A 13277-nucleotide genomic window follows, 5' to 3' on the forward strand; every position below is an offset into this window, starting at 1 on the left:
AGAGGTGAACTTCTCATCATCGCTAGCTGTAATGTTACTGTGGAGCCGCTGGGGGGAAGTCTGTCTTTTCTCAACGACCTGTGACCCTGGCCAACAGGACATCCCTTATAGACACCTCCTAACCCCACCTGCCATTCACCAACCTCAGTCTATAAATAGCCATAGTTTCATAACCACTGGCTTTGCTGAAGGGTTGAGTAATGATCACAAGCGCCCTGGGAATTGGAATGTCTATTTCAGTATGTCTGTCTACGCCCCACAGAGCTGTGTACAGAGCTGCACAGACACCAACAGCAGGTCACTGACTACCACTCATAGAAGTCATAGAGACAGGGACACAGAGGGACACAGTCTTTCAGTGCCAAGGCGGTGGCCAGTGACCAGCTGTCACTCAAACTCCCCCCAATATAGCCCTGTTAAAAGGGAGACCAATAAAGCAAGCAGGGGGTAAAAACGAAAAGAGATATTTTAAAACAATATTTCATTTTAATATTCTCTGGTAGGCAATTGATATTTGCTGCATTCAATACATTTTGTTGCATTCCAGTTTTTCAGAGCTAATCCAGATTTTAGTTTGCATTCGTTAGAAATATCAAACATCTCAACTTCAGTCAACGTGTGCCAAACCTTAAACTTATCATACACTTTTTAATACCAAGGCAATAGAATTTGAAACAATTAGTATTTACACATAGATACAAAAATATATTTCACAAAAAAGTAGTATTGATACATTTACAATGACCAGCTCTATACAATTACAAATATACTTATATTGTAAAAAGACATTTCTTAAATACTCTTCCAGCTCAAGTTATGTATAAAGGACGCACAGCCTGTCCGGTGTATGTGAGATGGTGTTTGTCTGTCTAACAGTGTCCCAATACTTTTACAAAGATTCCTTTCCTTGTCTCCTTCTTAATCTCCTACCCTAGTCTCCTCTCTTCCATGACTGCTAATAGTTTATAAACTGGGGCTGCGTACGAAATATCACTCTATGCCATATAGTGCAATAGAACATGAGGTTCCATTTCAGATTGGCCCATTCTTACCGTGCAAACCTAGAAAAAACTATTCCGTCCAATCAGCTCAGATCATGAGGGAAATGAGACGACGAGAAGGAAAGGAGACAAGGAGATGACGCTGTCTTATAATATTGGGACACAGACTTGAGATGAAGTTGCTCAGCAAGTCTGACGGTCACTGTGACTGTGCTATGTTCACAGCACTCCTGGTGTGTGTGTGTGCGTGTTCTGGGGTGCTGGACAGGGTGTCCCTTCCCCGCGATAGCTACTCTCCAAAAAAGGGTCTCTGCCACTTCTCTTCGGCTCAGTGTCACATGCCTAAGGAGAGACAGACAGACGTTTGATTAGTTATGGACTGTAGACTCCTCTTCGTACCTCAGGACAGACGGATAGACAAATTCACACACACACACACACACACACACACACACACACACACACACACACACACACACACACACACACACACACACACACACACACACACACACACACACACACACACACACACACACACACACACACACACACACACACACACACACAGTGCTTAGCAATAGCCTCTCTGGCTCCTTGGCAGTCCAACACTATTCTTAGTTTGGAGGTGTGGGGCAGTTTTACTTGGCAGCCATCATTAACACTGTAGACCCTAATAAAAATGCCAGGCTCTGTTTAACCTGAATGACAAATAACTGACTGTCCCTTTACTTTACGTGACTTGCTGTCCCATCGCGTGGTGTGACTGAATGACTAACCGTCCCATTGGTTTGAATGAGGAACATTCAGTACTCTAATCGCCTGGCCTTCTCTGTTAAGAAAAGCAGCGGAAACACTTCCATTGGTAATTCCAATTCCGAAGCTGACATTTACAGTTGATATTCCACCCCAGGTTTTACGCTGGCACATTCCAATGTAACCGCCCTGATGCAAGTTCCAACACCCTGGACTACTGTAGTAAAGGATTGGTCCAAAACAAATAAACTGAGCTATGTTGGTCTGTACCCGCCACATAAACTAGGCTCTCTCTCTGGTTACATTCGTACATAGGCTGCTGCGTGTGTATGTGTATGTGTATGTGTATGTGTGTGTGTGTGTGTGTGTGTGTGTGTGTGTGTGTGTGTGTGTGTGTGTGTGTGTGTGTGTGTGTGTGTGTGTGTGTGTGTGTGTGTGTGTGTGTGTGTGTGTGTGTCTGTCAAGACATAATGACATGAGTGATAGCTGAAAGGGATATCTTCCCTTTCCCTCGAGGCCTTACATGGTCTATCCATACATCCTCATACATCCTCATACATCCCCATCCCCCAACCCTGTTTAGAGCTGACAGCTAAGAGCTTATTGTTTCGGAAAAACAGCAAGGCGTGACAATCATGTGGTGGTTAGCATATCTAACATAGTTAGCATAGAGAACACACACCCTTGACTGAGTAAATTGTAAAAAAATATATAAATATATTTAAAAAATAATTGTTCTTACATTTTTGTTTTGTGGAAACCCGTTGCCTAAAACCAACTCAAAGTGTTTCAGTGTTCAATACTTAACGTAATAAAGTCACATCATCACCGCCCATATTGTTATCTTTTTAAGTTGTAAATACTTAACTGTTTTGTGTTTTATGAGCTTGTTGGCATTAAATGGTGTTATGTATTCTGAACTAGAACGCTTGAAGTTACTTGAACATGAGTATTTGTTGTAGTCAACATTCAAATGTAGGGTCTCTTTTACTTCAATGATTAACCTTCATTCCAATCATTTTCAAGGTTAAGTCGTAAGTAGTTCTGATTAGTCATTTTCAGTGATTGTGTCTTAATGTTTAACATTGCTTTATGTATCTGATGATTTGTCATTTTAACCCACCTTAGCGAGCATTGTGGAGCACAAGTACTCAGAGAAGCAACTGGATATAGAGCTGTAAGCATTACAGGATGATGCATTCGCCTCTGTCATTAAGACCGGCGCACATGACCTCGTTAATGGTGGGAATGGCTTGTCTCATTATCGAACCTCAATTTGTCCGACGGCTTTGATATCTGTTCATCATGATCAATTACATCTCATAGCACAAAAAAACTGCTTAATACTATATACTAGAAATATATATATTTTTCTTCGAACGTGCCTACAGCATTGTGTACAAGTATAATAAATCCTCTAAAAACAAAGCCGTGGGGCACTATGAAGTATTCATAACTTGCAAAAACGTAGTCATTCTATCTCAGCACAACACAGATAAATCGTGTTTTTTTACGCAAATATCAATGTGTCTGACTATTACTTTATTATTTGAAGTAAAGACGTAAAACATAATAGAATCAAGTAAGAACAACTTACAGTTTTGAATAAATGTTATATTGACTTTAAATGTTAAATCACAATAACTTCTAGAAATGGAATAACTAGATTAGCGGAACATAAATAAATGCAGTTATATTTTCTCAATTCCCTAATATTTGTTAACAGTTCCCAAAAACATGAAGTGATAACAAATATTTTTGATATCTGAGTTCGTACTACTTTTATGATTTGAGTTCTACTGACCATTGGAGATGTTTGAGTTGCCATTACCTAATGTCTTTAATGAGTTACTTTTGACAGTGTACTGTGAATGGTGTAAGCTATTAGCGCTTACTTGCTAACGTCTTGTCAAGGTCAGCAATGAAGTCCTCCAGTTCTTTAGTGTCTCCCAGTTTGGCTGTAAACAACATAGAGAGAGGGTCAGATGATAGAATAGAACAGAGTAGAACTGTATTGTCCACCTGCAATTGCATAACCTCAAATGAACATGCATCATGTGTTATGTGAATCGAACATTACATGGCATTATCTACTACAAATATATACATACCTACTACAATACTAAACAAGAAGAGTGAGTCACTTGAACGCGAATTAGTTAATAGGTGACGTATTGGAATAGCTGAGGATAGCTGAAGTGCTCTAAGCCTAAGGCAATAAGCCTGCCTATTGTAACATTCTCCTACATTTACATTTACATTTAAGTCATTTAGCAGACGCTCTTATCCAGAGCGACTTACAAATTGGTGCATTCACCTTATGACATCCAGTGGAAAAGCCACTTTACAATAGTGCATCTAAATCTTTTAGGGGGGTGAGAAGGATTACTTATCCTAAAACACACATCATGTTTAATCCTGCATCTATCCTTCTGTCTAAACAGGAGTGATACTGAGCTGCATTTTGGCAAATGTCTCCTGTTGTCAAACTGGGACAAGACTTTGCATACAGTATAGAAAAGTTGAGGCAGAATGACGTGTGTGTGTAAAGATGAGAATGCTGACGGTTGTGTGTGTGCACGCTTGCATTTTTGTGTGTGCGAGTGTGTGTGCGTGCATACGTGTGTGTGTCGAGGCTCACCTCTGGGTGATGTGAGAGGTGGGGGGGAGGTGGGAGAGGGAGAAAAGACATTGGGAGAGTTCAGTCTCTCATCACTGAAACTGAAGCTGTTCCTGTTGAGCGACCCAGCGCCTGAGAGAGAGAAAGAGAGGAAGAGAGAGGGGGAGAGAGCGAGAGAGAAAGGGAGAGATTAAAAGACTGATCACCTTTCTGTATGCCCGTAGCAGCTGTAGGGCCTATTGCCACATCCATATGTTTTGCACACACACACACACACACACACACACACACACACACACACACACACACACACACACACACACACACACACACACACACACACACACACACACACACACACACACACACACACACACACACACACACACACACACACACACACACACACACACACACACACACACACACACACACACACTACCACCCTCACTCCTGCATTCCCCCACAGTGGTAAAACGGGGTAAGTCAGGCTCTATGTGGTCAAAGCGTTGGCTGTGTGATTGCATAAGTGACATAATGAGCACTTTGATTCCGCCAGTAGATATTTCAGCCGGCCACAGAACACGACAGATCTGTATCACTGTTTGTTTTTTTCCAGGAAAGGAATGGTGTTGGGAGAAGGAGAGAGTAAGAGAACAGTTGTTTCTCCTCCGTACAGTATAGAAATGGGCAGTACCGTGGAATTCATTTCAATTCTACACAGCTGAGTTTTGTCCGACTATAAAGTATGTTATAAAGTCAGGGTGGGTACTGGAGATGGATGGACGTCCCAAAAACAAGTTGTTTTACTGTGGTAATTTTCAACAGAAATGAATCTACTTCCCTGTGCTGTCTCCAATTCAAAGGTAATGGAACCCCTTTCTCAACTCCTGCTTAGATTGAGGTCTGCTGGTCTGCTACTTAATCCTTGTATTAACACTCTTGACAGGTCTGACTAGGAGTATGAGGCTAACTACTATAGCATAAGCAGCTTAACCTGCAAACCTCAAAATCTCTCTCTCTCTCTCTCTCTCTCTCAAGAGTTCCACTGGACCCTGACAGAGTGGCTCTGATGTACAGCACATACCTAGAGTAACCCCTGACCTCCACCTCTCAGCACCACATTCAAGTACGCACACACACACACACACACACACACACACACACACACACACACACACACACACACACACACACACACACACACACACACACACACACACACACACACACACACACACACACACACACAAAACCTTGATCTAGGTCCAGAGATCTTGGATTTAGATTGAGCTACTGCTGCATATTTGGCACACAAGCCCCCATATTCCAAGCCAGCCATGTCTCTGTGATAGCCTGTACGCTCTTAGATTTCATTGTCATAAGCAGCTATGAAGTCTCCCAGACGTCAAGCTGTGCATTACCATACGGGGTGTTTTGTGTGTGTGTGTGTGTGTGTGTGTGTGTGTGTGTTAGTGTGTGTGTGTGTGTGTGTGTGTGTGTGTGTGTGTGTGTGTGTGTGTGTGTGTGTGTGTGTGTGTGTGTGTGTGTGTGTGTGTGTGTGTGTGTGTGTGTGTGTGTGTGTGTGTCTGTGTGTGTGTCTGTGCTATGCCTCGGGCCCTAACCCAAATGTGATAACCTCACACAGTTACACATAGACAGAAATATGCTCCCGCTCCCCAAGTTAACATTGATTTAATTTCCCAACCACATGTGAGTGGGTTGGGATTTCTGTGGGAAGAGGTGAAAGGATAACTTCATGGTGCTCTGTAGAGTGTGCGACAAACTTCACGTCCTCAGGACGAGTTAGGAAGGGTAGTGTCCAGTTTTGCGTGTTTAAGACCGGGGCCTGGCATTCACAGAGGGAGTTACTATTTCATTGACCTGTTTTAGTAACAACTAAAAGACTACGTAATAATAGGTTAATTTAACGTTTTTACTTGAGTAATTACAGAATAACTATAGCATAACTACTGTACACAGATTTTCAGAGGAACCTAATGTGAAGGGTTACCAGAACATGTTATCTACAGACGAGTGTGAAAACGTTAGGTCCAGGATTCCTTTGTGGGTCCTGTCCTCTCCATGGTAGTCCATTGACGAGTGACCTGTCTCATGCAGGGGAGAGCTATTGTGTGTAAGGACTGATGGATGGATGCATGGCTGAAAGAGAGCTGCACCCCAGAGTGGGCAACAATAGCAGAACTGTCAGTCTGTGATGTAGGTTAGTGAGAAGGCATTCTGAACATGAGGAGAGGCTGGCAGATACTCTGATCTGGGAAGAGAGAGCGAGAAAGCGAGAGAGAGAGAGAGAGAGAGAGCGACAGAGCGAGAGAGAGAGAGAGTGAGAGAGAAAGAGGGAGAGAGAGACCACTCATTCAGTTGCACTGAGTGAGGATGGTTAGGGTTAGGGTTAGAGAAAGCATTTCCAGAGACAGAGGCATCCACCGAGGCATGGTCTGTCTGAGAAATTGATGGTTTCCAGTTCCAAGTCAAACATTGATGCTTATCAGGGAGTGTGTGTGTCTGTGTCCGCCTGCTATAGGTTTTCAGCAGACCGGGAAGAGCACTTGTGGAACACATGACAATGTATAATCTAGCACGAATGGCAATTATGTCAGGCACTATATGGAGTAAAAGGAATTGTGAGCCTCAAAGTGCAAACAGTAACATATCTAGGCTACTGATACTGGTACTGTCACTACTTGAGAATGTGTGTACTGCTACTGTTGCCGCCCTGTAGACTATGTAATTGTAGCCTCTGTTGTAGCTGCGAGGTCGTTGGTTCAAACCCTGTTGCAGGCATTCCAGCACAATTGCTACACTGTCTTTCGGGTATTAGGACAACTGTGTGTGTGTTAGTGTGTGTCTGTGCGTGCAAGGTTCACTTACTTTCTGAGTCGCTGATGCCACTGTCACTGACGCTGGCACTGCTCCGTCTCTTCACGGTCTTCAGGTGCTCGTCGTACTGGAAGTGTCTCTTCTCCATCGGGGAAGTGAAATCCTCGATCACCGCGTCGAACTCACACAGCACGTCAGACAGATCATCCTCCTCAAGGAATTTAGCTGAAATAACGGAGGGGATAAGCATGTGTTACTATACTGACTGGACTGGTATGCCTATCCCACAACCATTCTCAATCAAAATATATATATATTTTTACTTCATTTCACTTAATAAAATAAATAGCTCTCTATTAATTTAGCCTATCCCATGCAACCCATCGATAGTCTGTTTTTGTGTCATTGAAATATGTACAACACACATGTTAAATTGAAACAATGTTACATTGTAACAGCTGTTGAATATGAACCACACTTGCACGGTTTCACAACTTCATGGCTCCCTTTCTGAAAGGTCCAATAACGCCATGCCTGGTCAGTTGTTCAGTGCATTGTCCAGTGGAAGTCGACAGAACAACAAATGAGATGGTCTAACTTACATTTGCCTTGAGACTTCAACTTTGGAGACTTCATTTTTCGTGTCTTGTGAATCTCAAAAGTATCCAGTATAATGAACTTGTTCGGCACGAAGTAAACTCCGCGGGTATCTCCAATAACAACGTGTTTGCACTCTGCGCGCTCTGTCGGCTACTAGTCTGCTAAAGCAAAGCGCTGTCCCTCTGACAGTGTCCGGCGTCTCAAAGACTGGTTTTAAAGTCTCCCCGTCCCACAGCCGGGGCGGTGACTCGGAGGAGGCGGGAGAGAGAGAGAGGAGGGACAGATCGGGAAAGGGAGAGAAAAATTCTTATTCTTTTGGAATTTCTGTGAGTGTAATGTTTGATCATTTTTATTGTTTATTTCACTTTTGTATATTATCTACTTCACTTGCTTTGGCAATGTTAACATATGTTTCCCATGTCAATAAAGCACCTTGAATTGAATTGAGAAAACGCACTGTGCTTGATTTTACGGTAAAGGCCTATCATTGACCGTTTTCTATTCCTAGGATGATGCTCCGCTGGCTGGCGTCATCCCCGGTAGCTATGTGTTTGTAAACAACTTGTGTGTGTCTCTAAGCGGTCAGAGATGTAACGCTTACCGGGCACACAGTACGTGTAATACTTTAACGTTTTATTTATATCCCTGACCCTGATATTTCCGTCTTCTATCACTGGGCAGTTTTTGAACAGAATGTGGTAAAACATTGTTAACTAATTAAACTAATTAACAATGTATTTAACTATGTATTATTTGAAATGTGGACAATGCCGATCTTATTCAAGAATTGTTAATAGTCTCATTCATAAGTTTAAAAAAAAAGTTTAATCTTGTAGCCTATCATAGCATGAAATGTATTCATAAAATAGACTACTGTCTCTGTGCGATATCCCCTTTCAATATCTTTGTGTAGTCTATGTGAGAATGGACTGGGAACTGGAATTACACATTATTCCGGCAACCTAATTGAGTTTCTGGTAGAGGGCTAATTTTAATTTGGAGCAACACCATGTGGTGTGAAGTAGAGTTGCAGCCCCTGGAGCTGGCTGATGTCTGCTGCCTCTCTAATAAAATACAGTACATCAAGAATCTGACCGAATATTCATATCCTATGGTATCTGCTGTGAAATACGGTGTGATAAGCAGGATAAACAGTATTTCTGATATTCTGTTTTTGTTCTAGGGTAAGATTTCCTGCTCCTCATTTGTACTTAAATCATGCTGATTTTTTTTACGGATCTTTAATGCAGTACAAAACACTTTTTTACATATCAAATCAATACATACGTCATAGCACTGTCAGTACACATTTTCGGATTGCTTATACACCACTGCATCATAAAAATATGTGTCTTTATTAGGCTATATACTGTATAATTTAGATCAGCCTTCGTTGTATTGGCTTTTCACTTTGAAGTCTTTGCATGAGTGGCAGCAGCAAATATATCAGGTCTCAGAATGTGAAGATAGGCTCATTTGCTCAGCCACTTGGGCATCATTAGCATTGGAGAGCTGTGACAATGTCTGGGAGCCAGCCGCATTTCTCCTCCATACACAAACGAAAATACTGAGTAGAATAATTATGGCCACCATGCCCAGTGGACCTGACTTGACATAAAGACCCACTCTGTCGATCCCAGACTCAGGTATCCAGCTGACATCCAGCTTGTTGTCCAGACTGAGGTGGGAGGTGGTGCAGGTGTAGTTGTGTCTCTCTCTCAGCTCCTCTGTGTTGACCTCCAGACTCTTTCTCAGCTGGTAGGTCCCGTCTCCATTGGGCAGCAACTGGCCCCCAGTCATGTCCTGTTCTACTATTGGCTGGCCGTCTCTCAGCAGGGTCAGATTGATGTGGCGGGGGTAAAAACCAAACGCCAGACAGCTCACACGGGCTCCTCCAGACATGGCTTTCTGTGTGAGCCTGACTCTGGGACGCACTTTACGCATCACAAAGTTCTTCAATCTCTCCAGAAATTTCTTCAATGTTTTTATGCAAATGGGTAGGTAAATGGTCTGATAACGCCATTTTGCATATGTTTGATGCACCTCACTCCATGGCGACAGTAGGTTTCCGGAATTGTATGAATAATGTGTCATGTTGTAATATATTAAATCAGCTAAAATTCCATTGAAAGCATCTGTGGACAGAATAAGGCCTGGTTCACCAGTATCCAACATCTCACAGCCAGCCATTCTCTGCTGAACATCTATATTCCCTGTGGAATTAAAGCGATACCTCAGGTCTGACAGTCGCCTTTTCATGCTGAGGAACATGTGTCCAAACACATTAGCTGCATCTTGGGCTACGTCAACCTCTGTTTCGTCTGGGGCGTAAGGTCCCTTGTGAATAAACTGCTCCGTGTTGGAGTCAAAGTAGCCAACTTGAATGTCATCCTGCATCAACACAACACTACACTCAGGGAAAGGTGCGTCTCCTGAGATACAAGTTGCGAATGCCAACAGAGAATGAGATCCTGAATGTGAGTGAAGGTGAAAACAAGATCAGTGAATATTTTTTACAATGCCTGAAAAGCTCCTAGAATCAATACTAAATGACATATGACAGAGACTGAAAAGTTCCTCTTACCTGCGTTTATGATGGTGTATAATGAAAGAAAAAGCCAAAAGAAACACAGTTTTACCATGGTTCTGAATGTGTTCAATATTTTTCTGTACGCTCATATGCTTCTAGGGCAGCTCTCAAATAATTTGGCACACTTTCACTTTCACTAAGCCTTACCGACTTTCACTTTCTTGGCAAACGCCTAGTATATGCTGTCCTTGGAAAAACCTGCAATAAACTGTTTCTCAAACAGAATTCGGGATTTCAATGATGATAATGTAGGAGAAGAAACATGTTCGGTCTGCCTATTAAAGTATTTTGTGTGTGCCAAGCTATTCTTCTGTTAAATTAGGCTCTCATTTGACAAAAACTCTCCCTTGTGGTTTCTTATGTGTTGTATCACGGTTTGATTTGATCCTATTTCCATTTCATGTCAAATGATTTCTGAGAGCTTGCCTAAGGAAATTATGTCACAATCTGGCCTTGTGTCCAGAGCCCAAGCCATGAAAACTAGACAGCTGTGCTATAGTAACTCCCTGTCATCTCCAAGCTGACGAGGGGCAGACTGCCATCTGGCATTTCGGGCAAATGCTAGATGGGCTGGTCCATTTCTGAAAATACGGTCGCAAGAGAGGCCGACGTGTGGGCACCCTGACAAAATAACCTTTAGTTAATAAATAATCTGCCTCTACCCTCCACTCTATTGGCGAATGTACAATCACTGGAGAACAATCTGGAGGAGCTCCGTTCGAGACTATCCTATCAACGGGACCTGAACAACTGTAATATGTTTCTCTGAGTCGTGGCTGAACAACGACATGGATAATGTACAGTTGAAGTAGGAAGTTTACATGCACTTAGGTTGGAGTGATTAAAACTCGTTTTTCAACCACTCCATAACTTTCTTGTTAACCAACTATAGTTTTGGCAAGTCAGTTAGGACAACTACTTTGTGCATGACACAAGTAATTTTTCCAACAATTGTTCACAGACAGATTACTTCACTTATAATTCACTGTATCACAATTCCAGTGGGTCAGAAGTTTGCATACACTAAGTTGACTGTGCCTTTAAACAGCTTGGATAATTCCAGAAAATTATTTCATGGCTTTAGAAGCTTCTTGACATCATTTGAGTCAGTTGGAGGTGTACCTGTAGATGTATTTCAAGGCCTACCTTCAAACTCAGTGCCTTTTTGCTTGACATCATGGGAAAATCAAAAGAAATCAGCCAAGACCTCAGAAAAAACATTGTAGACCTCCACAAGTCTGGTTCATCCTTGGGAGCAATTCTCAAACGCCTGAAGGTACCACGTTCATCTGTACAAACAATAGTACGCAAGTAGAAACACCATGGGACCACGCAGCCATCATATGGCTTAGGAAGGAGACGCGTTCTGTCTCCTAGAGATGAACATACTTTGGTGCGAAAATTGCAAATCAATCCCAGAACAATAGCAAAGGACCGTGTGAAGATGCTGGAGGAAACAGGTTCAAAAGTATCTATATCCACAGTAAAACAAGTCCTTTATCGACATAACCTGAAAGGCCGCTCAGCAAGAAAGAAGCCACTGCTCCAAAACCGCCATAAAAAAAGCCAGACTACGGTTTGCAACTGCACATGGGGACAAAAATCATACTTTTTGGAGAAATGTCCTCTGGTCTGATGAAACAAAAATAGAACTGTTTGGCCATAATGACCATCGTTATGTTTGGAGGAAAAAGGGGGAGGCTTGCAAGCTGAAGAACTCCATCCCAACCGTGAAGCACGGGGGTGGCAACATCATGTTGTGGGGGTGCTTTGCTGCAGGAGGGACTGGTGAACTTCGCAAAATAGATGGAATCATGAGGCAGAAAATTATGTGGATATAATGAAGCAACATCTCAATCAGTCAGGAAGTTAAAACTTGGTCGCAAATGGGTCGTCCAAATGTACAATGACCCCAAGCATACTTCCAAAATTGTGGCAAAATAACTTAAGGACAACAATGTCAAGGTATTGGAGTGACCATCACAAAACACAAATTTGTGAGCAGAACTGAAAAGGGGTGTGCGAGCAAGGAGGCCTACAAACCTGACTCAGTTCAACTCTGTCTGGAGGAATGGGCCAAAATTCACCCAACTTATTGTGGGAAGCTTGTGGAAGGCTACCCAAAACGTTGGACCCAAGTTAAGCAATTTAAAGGCAATGCTAGCAAATACTAATTGAGTGTATGTAAACTTCTGACCCACTGGGATTGTGATTTTAGCACTAACTGCTAAACAGAAGTGGGTGTGCGTTCTCTGGGTAGCCGGAAATTAGAGCATTTCAGATGTCTAATTTAGAAGTGACAAAATCATGGATTTTCTGCATCATTTTTAGACAAAAAGTTTCAGAGTTTTGCAATGTTACAAAGATGGGGAAAGCTGTCCTTGAAATATTCTTGATATTTTCGTCAAAAGAGAGATCAGGGTCCAGAGTAAAGCTGAGGCCCTTCACAGTTTTATTTGAGACGAATATACAACCGGCAAGATTTAATTGTCAGATCCAACAGAAGATCTCTTTGTTTCTTCGGACCTAGAACGAGTATCTCTGTTTTGTCCACCATCCACTTCCTTATGTCTGAAACACGGGCAATTTTGGGGCTTCACCCTGTTTCATCGAAATGTACAGCTGTGTGTCATCTGAACAGCAGTGACGTTAACATTATATTTCCGAATGACAGCACCAAGGGGTAAAATATATAGTGAAAACTTTATTCTGACTAATCTCTCATCATTGATTACATTGACTTATTTCAGCAATTTGAGTGTTTTCTGTATAATGTTGTTGGGGCATATTATTCTGCTTTAATGTTACACCTGAATCACTATGATAAATATACTCGTTATTCTTGAGTGTATTTTTAATTAAGCTGAGA

The 13277-nt window shown here is 42.2% G+C and overlaps 2 protein-coding genes across 2 annotated transcripts; both read right to left on the reverse strand.

The window, feature by feature from the left end:
* Positions 1 to 466: 466 nt before the first annotated feature.
* Positions 467 to 7999, reverse strand: rgcc (regulator of cell cycle). Its single transcript, XM_052522115.1, has 5 exons — positions 7821 to 7999; positions 7270 to 7443; positions 4399 to 4509; positions 3653 to 3715; positions 467 to 1343 (listed from the first exon to the last, which is right to left on the reverse strand). The coding sequence occupies exons 1-5, from the start codon at positions 7852 to 7854 to the stop codon at positions 1336 to 1338; spliced, it is 390 nt and encodes a 129-aa protein (XP_052378075.1). The 5' UTR covers positions 7855 to 7999; the 3' UTR covers positions 467 to 1335.
* A 170-nt stretch (positions 8000 to 8169) lies between these two features.
* On the reverse strand, positions 8170 to 10528 carry LOC127931073 (class I histocompatibility antigen, F10 alpha chain-like). The gene is made up of 2 exons (XM_052522114.1): positions 10403 to 10528; positions 8170 to 10289 (listed from the first exon to the last, which is right to left on the reverse strand). The coding sequence occupies exons 1-2, from the start codon at positions 10458 to 10460 to the stop codon at positions 9265 to 9267; spliced, it is 1083 nt and encodes a 360-aa protein (XP_052378074.1). The 5' UTR covers positions 10461 to 10528; the 3' UTR covers positions 8170 to 9264.
* Positions 10529 to 13277: the final 2749 nt, after the last annotated feature.

This window comes from Oncorhynchus keta, chromosome 7 (genome assembly GCF_023373465.1).
Source record: "Oncorhynchus keta strain PuntledgeMale-10-30-2019 chromosome 7, Oket_V2, whole genome shotgun sequence".
Classification (NCBI taxonomy): Eukaryota; Metazoa; Chordata; class Actinopteri; order Salmoniformes; family Salmonidae; genus Oncorhynchus; species Oncorhynchus keta.